Source organism: Salmo salar, chromosome 19 (genome assembly GCF_965601325.2).
Source record: "Salmo salar chromosome 19, fSalSal1, whole genome shotgun sequence".
NCBI lineage: Eukaryota > Metazoa > Chordata > Actinopteri > Salmoniformes > Salmonidae > Salmo > Salmo salar.
In genome coordinates, this window is record NC_138309.1 from 47530499 (window position 1) to 47547815 (window position 17317).

At 47.2% G+C, this 17317-nt stretch overlaps 1 protein-coding gene across 2 annotated transcripts; it reads left to right on the top strand.

Annotated features, from left to right (window-relative positions):
* The first annotated feature begins 113 nt into the window (after positions 1-113).
* On the top strand, positions 114-5924 carry cybc1 (cytochrome b-245 chaperone 1). 2 transcript variants are annotated; one of them, XM_045702367.2, is made up of 6 exons: positions 114-244; positions 762-849; positions 945-986; positions 2008-2178; positions 4570-4714; positions 4898-5924. In XM_045702367.2, exons 2-6 carry the CDS (start codon positions 762-764, stop codon positions 5055-5057), a joined length of 606 nt encoding a protein of 201 aa, XP_045558323.1. In that variant the 5' UTR covers positions 114-244; the 3' UTR covers positions 5058-5924. The 2 variants fall into 2 exon arrangements, with proteins under 2 accessions (XP_045558323.1, XP_045558322.1); XM_045702366.2 differs by having other exon boundaries at positions 140-326.
* Positions 5925-17317: the final 11393 nt, after the last annotated feature.

Sequence of the window (17317 nt, forward strand, 5' to 3'; positions counted from 1 at the left end):
TCGCCTTCTCTTTGAACGAGGCAGCTCGGTTCCAAAACGAACGCAATCAACTTTCACCCGGTGCCTGACACGCCTAGCCGGGAATCCGCGAAATACTAATCGAATCCCCTCATTGCAACAATGTTAAACTGCTCATGTCATCATCCAATCAGTGAAGACTTACCCCGGAAAGAAACAACACCCCACCACCGTGTGTTTTTGCTGTAAAATGAAATGAATTGAAACTTCTCTAAAAATTGTAAATGTAAGTTTAACTATCGTCAAGCCGATTTGTTACATTGTTTTCGGTGTGTATCATTTTCGGGAATTTCTTTGAAGAGTCTAAGGTAAGACAAAAAATTAATCGGTATGGATACACATTATTTAATTCAAAGTATCATATAGGCGAGATTATGAGTGATCGTAAATAGTTTACCACACGGTATTTCGATGCTCTGGTGTAGGATTCTCTTTTAGGGGCTTTGGCACAACAACAACAAAAACATACTACCCGCTGGGGTTGTAGGTTTAATATTAATAATAAGGTATGGTCACGGATGAATGCAATGCCGGAGGTTTGAACCGGGAAATAGTGATGAGGGAATGTGGAAGTAGATCAGAAATACAAAAAGCCCTACTCCTGACAGACATCCTCCCTTCTCCCTGTTTCCTTGAAGTAACCACTGACCTATCATATAATTACAAGTGTAAGCAACGGTTCTTCTATATTACATAGCTTTTGCCTATCCTTCTTGTATACAACTGTAATGTCTTTCTGTCAGATGGGGTATATGCAGGTAGAGGAGCACAATTCCAACATGTTGCATCTGAAAAGGTCACCTGGCATCCGCTCCTGGTCGCTGCTTGTAGGTAGGGTGTGTGTGTATTCTGTGTAAATATTTATTTATTTATTTGAATGTAATGAAATATATTGACCAGGCATTCGGTCCTTTTTCTGATTACAGGTATTGCGTCCATTGGCCTGGCTGCTGCGTACTACACTTCAGGTATAACCCAATTTACAGGCATCACCATACTACAGCTCAGATATAACCCAATTTACAGGCATCACCATACTACAGCTCAGATATAACCCAATTTACAGGCATCACCATACTACAGCTCAGATATAACCCAATTTACAGGCATCACCATACTACAGCTCAGATATAACCCAATTTACAGGCATCACCATACTACAGCTCAGATATAACCCAATTTACAGGCATCGCCATACTACAGCTCAGATATAACCCAATTTACAGGCATCGCCATACTACAGCTCAGATATAACCCAATTTACAGGCATCACCATACTACAGCTCAGATATAACCCAATTTACAGGCATCACCATACTACAGCTCAGATATAACCCAATTTAGAGGCATCACCATACTACAGCTCATATATAACCCAATTTACAGGCATCACCATACTACAGCTCAGATATAACCCAATTTACAGGCATCACCATACTACAGCTCAGATATAACCCAATTTACAGGCATCACCATACTACAGCTCAGATATAACCCAATTTACAGGCATCACCATACTACAGCTCAGATATAACCCAATTTACAGGCATCACCATACTACAGCTCAGATATAACCCAATTTACAGGCATCACCATACTACAGCTCAGATATAACCCTATTTACAGGCATCACCATACTACAGCTCAGATATAACCCAATTTACAGGCATCACCATACTACAGCTCAGATATAACCCAATTTACAGGCATCACCATACTACAGCTCAGATATAACCCAATTTACAGGCATCGCCATACTACAGCTCAGATATAACCCAATTTACAGGCATCACCATACTACAGCTCAGATATAACCCAATTTACAGGCATCACCATACTACAGCTCAGGTTTAACCCGATTTACAGTGTCAGCCTGTCACTGCTTTAGTTGAATACAGAAACAGTCTGATACCTAGGCCAGTCATCATTGACATAATTAAGACAGATTTTCTGCCTGTCTCTCAGCCCTCTGTTTTCTTGTCTTTCCAGACAGTATCCTGTGGAAGCTGTTCTACGTGACGGGCTGTCTGTTCGTGGCCATGCAGAACATGGAGGAGTGGGAGGAGGCAGTGTTTGATAAAACCAAGAATGTGATCGAGCTGAAGACCTTCAGTCTGTACACTCTGATTCTCACCATGTGGAGGAGAGGCCAGGAGAAAGGTGAGGAACATCCCTCCTCCTGTCTCCGTCCCGTCTCCGTCCCCTCCTGTCTCCGTCCCGTCTCCGTCCCACCCCCTCCTGTCTTCCCCCTGTCTCCCTCCCATTCCCTTCCGTCTCTCCCCCTTCCTCCCAGCTCCCTCTCATCCCCTCCGACTCCTCCCGTCTCCCTCCCGTCCATCTCCTCCCGTCTCCCTCCCCTCCGCCTCCTCCCATCTCCATCCCCTCCTCCTGTCTCCATCCCCTCCTCCCGTCTCCATCCCCTCCTCCCGTCTCCGTCCCCTCCTCCCGTCTCCCTCCCCTCCGCCTCCTCCCATCTCCATCCCCTCCTCCTGTCTCCATCCCCTCCTCCTGTCTCCATCCCCTCCTCCCGTCTCCGTCCCCTCCTCCCGTCTCCGTCCCCTCCTCCCGTCTCCGTCCCCTCCTCCCGTCTCCGTCCCCTCCTCCCGTCTCCATCCCCTCCTCCCGTCTCCGTCCCCTCCTCCCGTCTCCGTCCCCTCCTCCCGTCTCCCTCCCCTCCGCCTCCTCCCATCTCCATCCCCTCCTCCCGTCTCCATCCCCTCCTCCCGTCTCCATCCCCTCCTCCCGTCTCCATCCCCTCCTCCCGTCTCCGTCCCCTCCTCCCGTCTCCGTCCCCTCCTCCCGTCTCCATCCCCTCCTCCCGTCTCCGTCCCCTCCTCCCGTCTCCGTCCCCTCCTCCCGTCTCCATCCCCTCCTCCTGTCTCCATCCCCTCCTCCTGTCTCCGTCCCCTCCTCCCGTCTCCGTCCCCTCCTCCCGTCTCCGTCCCCTCCTCCCGTCTCCGTCCCCTCCTCCCGTCTCCGTCCCCTCCTCCCGTCTCCGTCTCCGTCCCCTCCCCCTCCTCCCGTCTCCGTCCCCTCGTTCCGTCTCCGTCCCCTCGTTCCGTCTCCATCTCTTCCCCCTCCTCCCGTCTCCATCTCTTCCCCCTCTTCCATCCCATCCCCTCCTCCCGTCTCCGTCCCACCCCTCCTGTCTTCCTCCTGTCTCCCTCCCATTCCCTTCCGTCTCTCCCCCTTCCTCCCAGCTCCCTCTCATCCCCTCCGTCTCCCTCCCGTCTGTCTCCTCCCATCTCCATCCCCTCCGCCTCCGTCCCATCCCCATCCTCCCATCTCGTCCCATCCCCTCCTCCCGTCTCCGTCCCATCCCCCCCTCCCGTCTCCGTCCCCTCTTGTTTCCGTCCCGTCTCCGTCCCATCCCCTCCTGTCTTCCTCCTGTCTCCCTCCCATTCCGTCTCTCCCCTTTCCTCTTATCCCCTCCCCCTCCTCCCATCCCCTCCTGTCTCCCTCCCATTCCATCCACTCTCCCATCCCCTCCCCATCTCCTTCGTCTCCTCCCTTCTCCTCCCATCCCCTCCCCATCTCCCTCCCGTCTTCCTCCCATCCCCTCCCCCTCCTCCCGTCTCCGTCTCCATCCCCTCCGCCTCCTCCCATCTCCCTCCCCCTCCTCCCATCCCCTCCTCCCATCTCCCCCTTCTCCCTCCCCCCATCTCCCCCTTCTCCCTCCCCCATCTCCCATCCCTTCTGTCTCTCCCATCCCCTCCTCCCATCTCCCTCCTCCCATCCCCTCCTCCCATCTCCCCCTTCTCCCTCCCCCATCTCCCATCCCTTCTGTCTCTCCCATCCCCTCCTCCCATCTCCATCTCTTCCCCCCTCCCTCTCTTCCCCCTCGTTCAGTCTCCGTCTCTTCCCCCTCGTTCAGTCTCCGTCTCTTCCCCCTCGTTCCGTCTCCGTCTCTTCCCCCTCGTTCAGTCTCCGTCTCTTCCGCCTCGTTCAGTCTCCGTCTCTTCTCCCCCTCCCGTCTCCCCCTCCCGTCTCCGTCTCTTCTCCCCCCTCCCGTCTCCGTCTCTTCTCCCCCCTCCCGTCTCCGTATCTTCTCCCCCCTCCCGTCTCCGTATCTTCTCCCCCCTCCCGTCTCCGTATCTTCTCCCCCCCCCGTCTCCATCTCTTCCCCCTCCTCCGTCCCATCCCTTCCTCCCGTCTCCGTCCCGCCCCCTCCTGTCTTCCTCCTCTTGCCCCCTCCCGTCTTCCTCCTCTCGCCCTCCCGTCTTCCTCCTCTCGCCCTCTCATCCCCTCCTGTTTCCTTCCCATCCCCTCCTGTCTCCTTCCCATTTCATCCCCTCCTCCCAGCCCCTCCCATCTTCCTCCCATCCCCTCCGCCTTCTCCCGCCTCTATCCCTTCCCCTCCCCCATCTCCTTCCGTCTTTTCCCATCCCATCTTCCTCTCAACCCCTCCCCCTCCTCCCATCTTCCTCCCCTCCGCCTCCTCCCGCCTCTGTCTCATCCCCTCCTCCCATCTCCCTCCCCCTCCTCCCATCTCCCTCCCCCTCCTCCCATCTCCCTCCCATCCCATCCCCTCATCCTGTCTCTGTCTTTCAGTGGTGCTGGACATGAGGCACCTGCGTGCCGTGTGTGTTCAGGAGGAGAAGGTGCGCTACCTGGGGAAGGGTTACCTGCTGGTGCTGCGACTGACAACAGGTTTCTCCTACCCCCTCACACAGAGCGCCACCATGGGGGGACGCAGGTATGACTGGGGTCTGGAGGGGGAAGAGATGTTGTGTTAAAGGATCAGAACACAGGGTTCCCAGGATTGGAGAATGTTGTAGAATATTCCAAGAATGGTATGGAGCAGAAGTATAATCAGCCATGCTGTCTATTCTTGATCACAACTAGTTGTTTGATCGTTTTATTTCTCCCTGTTTGTCAGTGATGTGGAGGCGGTGGCTTCGTTGCTCAAGCGTTTCCTGGGTCTGGAGGAGCTCCAGTGTCGCTGGGAACAGGAGGAAGAGGAGGAAGAGGAGGAAGATGACCTGGACCCCAGCACTGACTCAGAAGAAGAGGGGGACTTTGAACCTTCAGTGCAGTAGTGATGAGGAGAGGAAGCCTCTGTAGACTTGAAATGCACACAAACATATTTTACATTAGTATTATCCCTGATACTGTAAATGGCCTTAAATACTCTCTTGAGTGGCCGTTTTCCACAGAAGATTTAAACTAAATCATAGTTTGGTGTCTGGCCTGTTCTGAAAAAAACAATGATCATTACTGTATAGTATCTGCATTACACACCTATCTTTATAGTTACAGTGCCTTTTATTTAAATGTAATCAGTATTTGTGTGGAAAAACTCATTCAAACATGCCAACAGGATAGGCAACACATTGGTGTGTTTGAGACCACCCAAGTGAGAATGTTTTGTGCGTGACTCTGCTCACTATAACCATCCATCTGAATGCATGTGACTGTAAACTATAATCAAGCATGAAGGATTTCCAGGGATCAGTTAAGAATATTTCTGAATGTTAATACTTGCATGTTCATGTGTCTGTCAGCATTCATAGGTCTTAGTGCCGAACAGAATCCGGGAAGGCAAAACCTCTTGAAAGGACTTAATCGAACATGGTTTAATATTCATAGAGAACGCTACAGATTGTCTCAGGTAACATTCCTGTCCATAGACTGTAATGTGTTAGTAATAATGTGTATATTTGACAGGAATGCTGTATTACATTGCATCTGGACAGTATTAACTACTTTGTCAGTTAATGAGAGGAAGGTGAGTGACGATGCCTTGTGTTGCTTGAAAGAAAGACGATGAATGAGAGTTACATTTTTTTTTTTTTTATGTGTCCAGTTCCTGCTGGATGACTGCAGGTACTGATTTACCTTCTTTTTTTTAAACTTTCATGCATTTTTTTGGTAAAAAAAGGGAATTAAATTAGCGTTTTTGATAATCATGCAATCATTTGTGTTCTATAAATGATTCACAGGTCAACCATGGAAGAAGCCTTTATCCGTTATCAAGTTTGCTACTAACACATTTGAAAGTTGATACCATGACTAGCTATGAACTCGCCCCCTGGCTACAATCCACGAGCGACTAGCAACAGACATACATATCAATGTAAACAGATTGAGGTGCTGGACAACTGCCTTGTTCAGGGTCAGAACGACAGATTTTTACCTTGTCAGCTCTGGGATTCGATCTTGCAACCTTTCGGTTACTAGTCCAACGCTCCCACCACTAGGCTCTCTGCTAGGAGTGATGGTGTCAGCCCTGGCTGTGGTGACTCACCTGGCTCTACCTGGCCTTACGTCACAGAGACCCTGGTCAGACAGGGTCTCTGTTGAATTAGATGCATTAGTGCAAGGCTGGAATAAAATTCTGAATACTCTACGAATATGGTCATTTAAATATGCAAAATTTGTGGATTCATTTACCTGATGCCTTTCAGGAATGTATTCAATTGCGTTTTCTTTTTTGTAATTGAAAACCTTTATAAAACTGCTCTCTTGAGGTCATGTCACAGCATCTCAATCGGGTTGAGTTCAGGACTCTGACTGGGCCACTCCAGATTGTGTATTTTCTTCTTTTGAAGCCATTCTGTTGTTGATTTACTTCTGTGTTTTGGGTCGTTGTCATGGTGCATCAACCAACTTCTGTTGAGCTTCAATTGGCGGACCGATAGCCTAACATTCGCCTGCAAAATGTCTTGATAAACTTGGGAATACCTTTTTTCGTCGATGATAGCATGCTGTCTAGGCCCTGAGGCAGTAAAGCAGCCCCAAGCCATGACACTCCGTCCACCATACTTTACAGTTGGGATGAGGTTTTGATGTTGGTGTGCTGTGCCATTTTTTTCCTCCACACATAGTGTTGTGTGTTCCTTCCAAACAACTCAACTGTAGCTTCATCTGTCCACAGAATATTTTGCCAGTAGCGCTGTGGAACATCCAGGTGCACTTTTGCAAACTTCAGATGGCAGCAATGTTTTTTTTGGACAGCATTGGCTTCTTCCGTGGTGTCCTCCCATGAACACCATTCTTGTTTAGTGTTTTACGTATCGTAGACTCGTCAACAGAGATGTTAGCATGTTCCAGAGATTTCTGTAAGTCTTTCTTTAGCTGACACTAGGATTCTTCCTAACCTCATTGAGCATTCTGCGCTGTGCTCTTGCAGTCATCTTTGCAGGATGGCCAGCTTTATGCAAGTCAACAATTCTTAATCTTAAGTCTACTGAGATCTCCTTTGTTCAATGCATGGTTCACATCAGGCAATGCTTCTTGTGAATAGCAAACTCCAATTTTGTGAGTGTTTTTTATAGGAAAAGGCAGCTTTAACCAACATCTACAATCTCATCTCATTGATTGGACTCCAGGTTAGCTGACTCATGACTCCAATTAGCTTTTGGAGAAGTCATTAGCCTAGGGGTTCACATAGTTGTTCCAACCTACACTGAGTGTTTAAATTATACATTCAATATAGACACAAATCTATTGTGACTTAGATGAAGATTAGATCAAATTTGAATTTATGCAGAAATCCAGGTAATTCCAAAGGGTTCACATACCTTTTCTTGCCACTGTAACTGCTCAGCCATTCCTGTGCATTGGCTTCCCTCTAGTGGTGATTTGAACAAAGATGAACAGGCAGGCGGAAGTTTCTATGGGGATGTTGCAGCTGATGTAAGATACTCTTTTTTTTACCCAGGATGCACTCCTCAGACGTGTGGCCGAGCCGTCACAGACAACTCAGTGAGCAGGGAGGAGGCCATGGCCCTCAGTTCAGAATCCCTCGCCTCCTATCTCTCTCTCTGTCACTTATCTACTCCTTTAGGTTGGCAGAGAGGGGGCTGGCTCAGATGGAGGGGGCTGGCTCAGATGGAGGGTGACTATCTACTTTTAGTAAGAAATATTTGAACTTAAACAGGACCAGGGAAGAGCTCGGATGAAGACTGTTGCTCAGACTCCAGTTGTATCTTTCCTCTGTCTCCACTAGAGGTCAGGGTGGTTCAACCATAGTTTTATGAGCACAATATCCAAAGTTCAGCTCAGATGGGCTGATGTAGTTACTGTGTAATGCTATTGTTCATGGCTGCTTGGTTGACCCCTCTCTGTCCTCTCTCCCCTCCTCCCCATGTAGACCTGTTGTTCATGGCCTGTTAAGGTACTGTTGTGAGGGGAGTGGAAGCAGCAGGGGACTAGTGAGAGAGAGCAGCGTATCCTTGGGTAGCTGACAGAACACTAATAAAGAGCCATGATTTATTTACTGATTAGTGAGAGAGAGCAGCGTATCCTTGGGTAGCTGACAGAACACTAATAATGAACCATGATTTATTTACTGATTAGTGAGAGAGCGCAGCGTATCCTTGGGTAGCTGACAAAACAACAATAACAAGTAAAGGACAGAGGTAGACTGAAATAAGTCCTAATAATTTGCATGTTTTCTCATTCTCTTTTTGGCCTCGCCAGGCTTCCATCCTGGACCTGCACTCTGGGGCTCTGTCGATGGGGAAGCAGTTTGTCAACATCTACAGGTCTCTCTCTCTCCCCCCTAACTAACCTTACCATTAATGATGTCACTCACTCCATCTGGCGATCATAACAGTGGCATCTCCTGCATAGCAATCCGCCTGCTTCTTTATCCTGCTCTGTTTGGATAGCTTCTCTGTCATGGCCTCTTGGGTAATTGTGCACTGTGTTGTCTGGGTTGCTGGATGGTAATAGATGCTAATATCCCTGTTCTGTTCTCTCTGGCTGGCTGGTGGTTGGTGGTGGCTGGTGACAGGTACTTTGGGGAGCAGATAATGGATGTTTTCTCTGAAAAGGAAACCCGACTCTACAGGTTGGTCTGTGTGTGTCTAGTTAGGTTTCCATTCAATTTGCAAAATATTTTAATGCAAATATTCTAAAATATGCATACAACACAAAATGCTCATTTTCCAACCAGAGTTGTGTTTCCATCAAATTGACTTGTTGCAGATAAAAGTCTGTGTGTCTTGATGTAGTGCACATAAAATAACTTTTGCAGTATAAAAAATAAAAAGTTAAATTGGTTTCCATCGCATTTCAATTGTTTGTCTGTGAATACAATTTACGGGCCCGGGTTACTGTTCAGCACATTTATAAGAAGCCCTGTATAAATAAAATTTTCTTTAATAGATAGACTGACTGTTTCATTGGTTGATTTGATTTGAGGATTGATTGACTACTTCCAACCTCCAGGGAGGGGCGTGGTCATATCCAGGCAGTGGTAGCAGAGACGTTTGACCTGGACCCGTCTCTTCTGTACCTCACCAAGCCCACCGTCTTCTCACGCATCAACAGCACACTGGCCAAGACACAGCATGACGAGCACTGGCACCCTCGCATAGACAAGGTAAGAAAATATTATAGAAGGTTTTATACATATTATACACACACACACACACACACACACACACACACACACACACACACACACACACACACACACACACACACACACTTTTCTGCATTATCCTGTGTCATGAATTACCTTTTAGTTTTGAAGTCAAGAAGTATTCAAGCCTCATAGCATCCCACAATGCAATGAAGGCCCCTTTTTCTATTTCACACAACAGCTGACACTCTGGCTGTAGCAAGACTCTTCTAAACCAAAGGCAAACTTCCTCCTAGCTGTGTTTAAATATCCCCTTTAATATATATGAAACAGATTTGATATTCATATAAATAAGCTGAAACTGTTTTGTACAGTAGTTCAGTATCAATGACATTGTAAAACGTATGGAATGAACTCTAAGATATATTAAATGTGTGGAGGTGAAAAGTAAAACTTTTCATTCGTTTAGGTTTTTTTCTCTCCAAAAAGTGATTTTAAATATGGTCTTGACGGTAGGTTCATAGTTCATCCAAAGTTCAGTATTTTCTGTGAGATTGAATGCGGCTTTGATTGCACCACGTGAATGCATCTCATCAAAATCAAATCAAATCAAATGTATTTATGTAGCCCTTCTTACATCAGCTGATATCTCAAAGTGCTGTACAGAAACCCAGCCTAAAACCCCAAACAGCAAGCAATGCAGGTGTAGAAGCACGGTGGCTAGGAAAAACTCCCTAGAAAGGCCAAAACCTAGGAAGAAACCTAGAGAGGAACCAGGCTATGAGGGGTGGCCAGTCCTCTTCTGGCTGTGCCGGGTGGAGATTATAACAGCACATGGCCTAGATGTTCAAATGTTCATAAATGACCAGCATGGTCAAATAATAATAATCATAGTAGTTGTCGAGGGTGCAACAAGTCAGTAACACGAGTGAGTGTCAGTTGGCTTTTTCATAGCCGATCTTTGAGAGTATCTCTACCGCTCCTGCTGTCTCTAGAGAGTTGAAAACAGCAGGTCTGGGACAGGTAGCACGTCCGGTGAATAGGTCAGGGTTCCAGCAGGTCTGGGACAGCAGGTCTGGGACAGGTAGCACGTCCGGTGAACAGGTCAGGGTTCCATAGCTGCGGGCAGAACAGTTGGAACTGGAGCAGCAGCACGGCCAGATGAACTGGGGACAGCAAGGAGTCATCAAGCCAGGTAGTCCTGAGGCATGGTCCTAGGGCTCAGGTCCTCCGAGAGAGAGAAAGAAAGAAAGGGAGAATTAGAGAGAGCATATTTAAATTCACACAGGACACCGGATAAGACAAGAGAAATACTCCAGATGTGACAGACTGACCCTAGCCCCCCGACACCTAAACTACTGCAGCATAAATACTGGAGGCTGAGACAGGAGGGGTCAGGAGACACTGTGGCCCCATCCGATGAAACCCCCAGACAGGGCCAAACAGGTAGGATATAACCCCACCCACTTTGCCAAAGCACAGCCTCCACACCACTGGAGGGATATCTCCAACCCAGACAGGAAGACCACGTCAGTGACTCAACCCACTCAAGTGACGCACCCCTCCCAGGGACGGCATGGAAGAACACCAGCAAGCCAGTGACTCAGCCCCCGTAATAGGGGTAGAGGCAGAGAATCCCAGTGGAAAGAGGGGAAACCGGCTAGGCAGAGACAGCAAGGGCGGTTCGTTGCTCCAGCCTTTCCGTTCACCTTCACACCCCTGGGCCAGACTACACTTAATCATAGGACCTACTGAAGAGATGTGTCTTCAGTAAAGACTTAAAGGTTGAGACTGAGTCTGTGTCTCTCACATGGGTAGGCAGACTATTCCATAAAAATTGAGCTCTATAGGAGAAAGCCCTGCCTCCAGCTGTTTGCTTAGAAATTCTAGGAACAATTAGGAGGCCCGCGTCTTGTGACCGTAGCGTACGTGTAGGTATGTATGGCAGGACCAAATCGGAAAGATAGGTAGGAGCAAGCCCATGTAATGCTTTGTAGGTTAGCAGTAAAACCTTGAAATCAGCCCTTGCCTTAACAGGAAGCCAGTGTAGGGAGGCTAGCACTGGAGTAATATGATCACATTTTTTGGTTCTAGTCAGGATTCCAGCAGCCATATTTAGCACTAACTGAAGTTTATTTAGTGTTTTATCCGGGTAGCCGGAAAGTAGAGCATTGCAGTAGTCCAACCTATCTATAGTCCAACCTATAGTCCAACCTAGGCATGGATTAATTTTTCTGCGTCATTTTTGGACAGAAGGTTTCTGATTTTTGCAATGTTATGTAGATGGAAAAAAGCTGTCCTTGAAACAGTCTTGATATGTTCTTCAAAAGAGAGATCAGGGTCCAGAGTAACGCCGAGGTCCTTCACAGTTTTATTTGAGACGACTGTACAACCATCCAGATGAATTGTCAGATTCAACAGAAGATCTCTTTTGTTTCTTGGGACCTAGAACAAGCATCTCTGTTTTGTCCGAGTTTAAGAGTAGAAAGTTTGCAGCCATCCACTTCCTTATGTCTGAGACACAGGCTTCTAGTGAGGGCAATTTTGGGGCTTCACCATGTTTCATTGAAATGTACAGCTGTGTGTCATCCGCATAGCAGTGAAATTTAACATTATGTTTTCGAATGACATCCCCAAGAGGTAAAATATATAGTGAAAACAATAGTGGTCCTAAAACGGAACCTTGAGGAACACCGAAATGTACAGTTCATTTGTCAGAGGACAAACCATTCACAGAGACAAACTGATATCTTTCCGACAGATAAGACCTAAACCAGGCCAGAACTTGTCCATGTAGACCAATTTGGGTTTCCAATCTCTCCAAAAGAATGTGGTGATCGATGGTATCAAAAGCAGCACTAAGATCTAGGAGCACGAGGACAGACGCAGAGCCTCGGTCTGATGTCATTAAAAGGTCATTTACCACCTTCACAAGTGCAGTCTCAGTGCTATGATGGGGTCTAAAACCAGACTGAAGCATTTCGTATACATTGTTTGTCTTCAGGAAGGCAGTGAGTTGCTGTGCAACAACTTTTTCAAAAATTCTTGAGAGGAATGGAAGATTCGATATAGGCCGATAGTTTTTTATAATTTCTGGGTCAAGATTTGGCTTTTTCAAGAGAGGCTTTATTACTGCCACTTTTAGTGAGTTTGGTACACATCCGGTGGATAGAGAGCCGTTTATTATGTTCAACATAGGAGGGCCAAGCACAGAAAGCAGCTCTTTCAGTAGTTTAGTTGGAATAGGGTCCAGTATGCAGCTTGAAGGTGTAGAGGCCATGATTCTTTTCATCATTGTGTCAAGAGATATAGTACTAAAACACTTTAGTGTCTCCCTTGATCCTAGGTCCTGGCAGGGTTGTGCAGACTCAGGACAACGGAGCTTTGGAGGAATACGCAGATTTAAAGAGGAGTCCGTAATTTGCTTTCTAATGATCATGATCTTTTCCTCAAAGAAGTTAATGAATTCATTACTGCTGAAGTGAGAGCCATCCTCTCTTGGGGAATGCTGCTTTTTAGTTAACTTTGCAACAGTATCAAAAATAAATTTCGGATTGTTCTTATTTTCCTCAATTAAGTTGGAAAAATAGGATGATCGAGCAGCAGTGAGGGCTCTTCGATACTGCACGGTACTGTCTTTCCAAGCTAGTCGGAAGACTTCCAGTTTGGTGTTACACCATTTCCGTTCCAATTTTCTGGAAGCTTGCTTCAGAGCTCGTGTATTTTCTGTATACCAGGGAGCTAGTTTCTTATGACAAATGTTTTTAGTTTTTAGGGGTGCAACTGCATCTAGGGTATTGCGCAAGGTTAAATTGAGTTCCTCGGTTAGGTGGTTAACTGATTTTTGTCCTTTGACGTCCTTGGGTAGGCAAAGGGAGTCTGGAAGGGCATCAAGGAATCATTGGGTTGTCTGAAAATTTATAGCACGACTTTTAATGCTTCTTGGATGGGGTCTGAGCAGATTATTTGTTGCGATTTCGAACGTAATAAAATGGTGGTCCGATAGTCCAGGATTATGAGGAAAAACATTAAGATCCACAACATTTATTCCATGGGACAAAACTTGGTCCAGAGGATGACTGTGGCAGTGAGTAGGTCCAGAGACATGTTGGACAAAACCCACAGTCGATGATGGCTCCGAAAGCCTTTTGGAGTGGGTCTGTGGACTGTTCCATGTGAATATTAGTCACCAAAAATTAGAATATTATCTGCTGTGACTACAAGGTCCGATAGGAATTCAGGGAACTTAGTGAGGAATGCTGCATATGGCCCAGGAGGCCTGTAAACAGTAGCTATAAAAGTGATTGAGTAGGCTGCATAGATTTCATGACTAGAAGCTCAAAAGATGAAAATGTCGTTGTTGTTTTTTTTGTTGGTAAACTTAAATTTGCTATCGTAAATGTTAGCAACACCTCCGCCTTTGCGGGATGCACGGGGGATATGGTCACTAGTATAACCAGGGGGTGAGGCCTCATTTAACACAGTAAATTCATCAGCTTAAGCCATGTTTCAGTCAGGCCAATCACATCAAGATTATGATTCATTGACTATAACTGCCTTTGAAGTGAGGGATCTAACATTAAGTAGTCCTATTTTGAGATGTGAGGTCTCATTACTGTTTAGCCAGCAGGGCAATAGAATGAAGCGATCATTTCATACAAGATTCCTCCCATTCGCTATTCCTGTCTCGACTGTGGACCTCAGCAAAGCAGACTTTGAAATTCATTGGGTTATTCAATTTCTAGGACTGTTAGCGCTTTTTATCCACATTGAGCACTACAGCAAACGGCTCCCAAAGGATCTGTCTGAATGTTTCTTATCTGTTCGCTAACGTGTGTGTTTTACCATCTTTGAGCGTTGTTCGTTTGCTAGTGCTCCATCATCAGTTTGTGTGTCTCTGGGAATTGTTCATTTGTATTTCTCACCATTATTTATTTTCTGGTGCCTCAATCATTTCTGGTCATATCCCCTCTGAGTCTTTCGCAATATTAATTTATGTCACCTTATCCTCTCTCTCTCTCTCTCTCTCTCTCTCTCTCTCTCTCTCTCTCTCTCTCTCTCTCTCTCTCTCTCTCTCTCTCGACTCCTCAACAGCTGGAGCAAAAAAATGTCATCCTAAACCCCCCAGCCCTCTCCCCCATCTGTCCCCTTCCCCCTCCGCCATCCTAGGTGTATTTGGCCCAACCTAATTTAAATGTAAATGGCTTTCGTCGTCTTTTTGGTTCCCTCCCCGATCGATCACACTGCTGAGGTGGATTCATACACCCCTGCCACTCTGCTGCAATGTGACTGTTGTCTCTACAGCCCAGGACTAATATAATGTCTGACAGGAAGACGTGGGGAAACTAATGTGTAACGGTGGGATTTTTATTCAGAACTTTGTCCATGATTATCCAGAAGACACATGATTATTTCCTTCGCCAATCAACAGCAGACAAACCCATAGAATAATAGTTGACCTATTCGATTGGTCAGCTTGTCGCATTCTATGCGAGAAAATAAAATACATCGTGAGGCGCTTTCAAATGGCGAGTGGCACAGGGAGATAGACACCCATGCCCAGTCAATGCACAATGTTCTTAGCGTAGTCGTGGGAAAAAACACACTTTAAAGCGGTCCCTGTCTCTCTCCCTCTGTCCCGGGTCTATGTCCCTGTCCCCGTCTCTCTCCCTCTGTCCCAGTCCCCGTCTCTCTCTCTCTCTGTCCCTGTCCCCATCGCTCTCCCTCTGTCCCAGTCCCCATCTCTCTCTCTGTCCCTGTCCCCATCTCTCTCCCTCTGTCCCTGTCACTCTCTCTGTCCCTGTCCCCATCTCTCTCCCTCTGTCCCGGGTCTATGTCCCTGTCCCCGTCTCTCTCTCTCTGTCCCAGTCCCCGTCTCTCTCTCTCTGTCCCTGTCCCCATCGCTCTCCCTCTGTCCCTGTCCCCATCTCTGTCCCTGTCCCCATCTCTGTCCCTGTCCCTCTCTCTGTCCCTGTCCCCATGTCTCTCCCTCTGTCCCGGTCCCTGTCCCTCTCTCTGTCCCTGTCCCCATCTCTCTCCCTCTGTCCCGGTCCCTGTCCCTCTCTCTGTCCCTGTCCCCATCTCTCTCCCTCTGTCCCAGTCCCTGTCCCTCTCTCTGTCCCTGTCCCCATGTCTCTCCCTCTGTCCCGGTCCCTGTCCCTGTCTCTCTCCCTCTGTCAGCAGGGGTACTCCAGTACTATTTGAGAAGGTCCGGTCACACACATTTCCTAGGTGTCAAAGGTCCGGATGGATATTGTCATTTCATCGGCGTAGTAAAAAACCCTCACCCCCAAACTGTTCACACCAATCTTGTTGGTGCAGAGAAAATGTTGCAGTTTTAAAGCTAATTTCCTGCATTCTGCACATTATTCCATGTCTTATGTGTGTTTATATGTTACCAGAGGTCAAAGCCCGACCTGAGTAAAAAAAAAAAGAATACAGTACATAATTATTATTATTATTACTTATTTGGGACCTGTGGTCCGTATTGACCCCGTTCTGGGTCCGGATCAGGCCTGCCAGTTGAGTATCTATGACAACTAATGTATTCTCTGCTAAGGGGGAGGAAATGAAGGAAAAAGGGGGAGGAAAAGAGAGGGTGAGCCCTGAACGGTTTGGAAGAGTGACTGCTGTGTACCTTCTCTGACACCTTCAGAGTCCTCCCAGGTCCTCTGAGCCACATTATTAAAGAGAGAATCTCCATGTGACAGATGAGATGGAGCAAAACGTGAAACTGAACCGCTGGGATTTGGAGTGTCAGTGTGCCACTGCTATATGAAGAGAGATAAAAGGAAGAAGGATAAAAGAGAGGGAGAGGAGAGTCAAGCCATACATAAATCATGATGTTATACAGGATCAGTTATTTTCCTCCATGTAAATTCACCTTCTACTTCGCCAGATTCATAACCAGATTTATCCAAGTGGCACCTTGAGGTGAGGTGGCAGACTGACAGGTGTTTTTCCTCCTGCCTTGACGAGAGGAAGTTGGCTAACCATGCCACATTACATCACAGCAAACTCTACAATCTCAAAGTGGGTGACGTGGAAGACTCGTGCCATTGTGTTGAATGATGATCACCCCTCCTTTTCTGTGGTCTGAAAGAGGCCGTGAACCCCACACTGATATAAATAGGGCTGTTTGAGATGGTAGTGTTGCTGAATAGAGTTTAATTATGACTACAGGCAATCAGAAAGAGAAGAAACCGGAGGGATCAAATGGATAGCAGCAGCAGGTTGAGAGAGGTAGGAGGAGGGAGGGAAGAGAGGGAGGGAAGTGAAGAAGAGTGTGAAAGGGCAAAGAGCGGGGGTAGAGAGCGCGACAGAAAGAGAGGGATCAACCAGATAACCGCAACCGGTTGAGAGAGATTGAAGGGAAGATGGAGGGAAGAGGGAGAGGTAAATATTTTGAAGGGCGAGGAAGATGAGAAGGAAAGGAGAGAGAGAGTCCATCACTTTAACACATAATTCAACCCAAGCACTTAAATATATTAATGGGATTCAGAGATGTACATTTTAAAATCAGATGACTAACACCCGGCAGTTTGTGGAGAAAGAAAACAAAATGGGGGATAATTAAGGATGGCGGTGTGGGAGGAATAGATTCATTGTCTGAAGGATATCAATATGTTTCTGCTGATGAGAGCGTGGGTGGGTGCTGTTAGGGTGATAGGTTGGTGTTAGGGTGATAGGCTGGTGTTAGTGGGATAGACTGGTGTTGATTCACATGCGGTCGTGATTGGGAGTCCCATAGGGCGGCGCACAATTGGCCCAGCGACGTCCGGGTTAGGGTTTGGCCGGGGTAGGTCGTCATTTTAACTTCTTTGGGGTAGGGGGCAGTATTTTCACGTCCGGATTAAAAGCATGCCCAGAGTAAACTGCCTGCTACTCAGGCCCGGAAGCTAGGATATGCATATTATTAGTAGATTTGGATAGAAAACACTCTGCAGTTTCTAAAACTGTTTGAATGATGTCTGTGAGTATAACAGA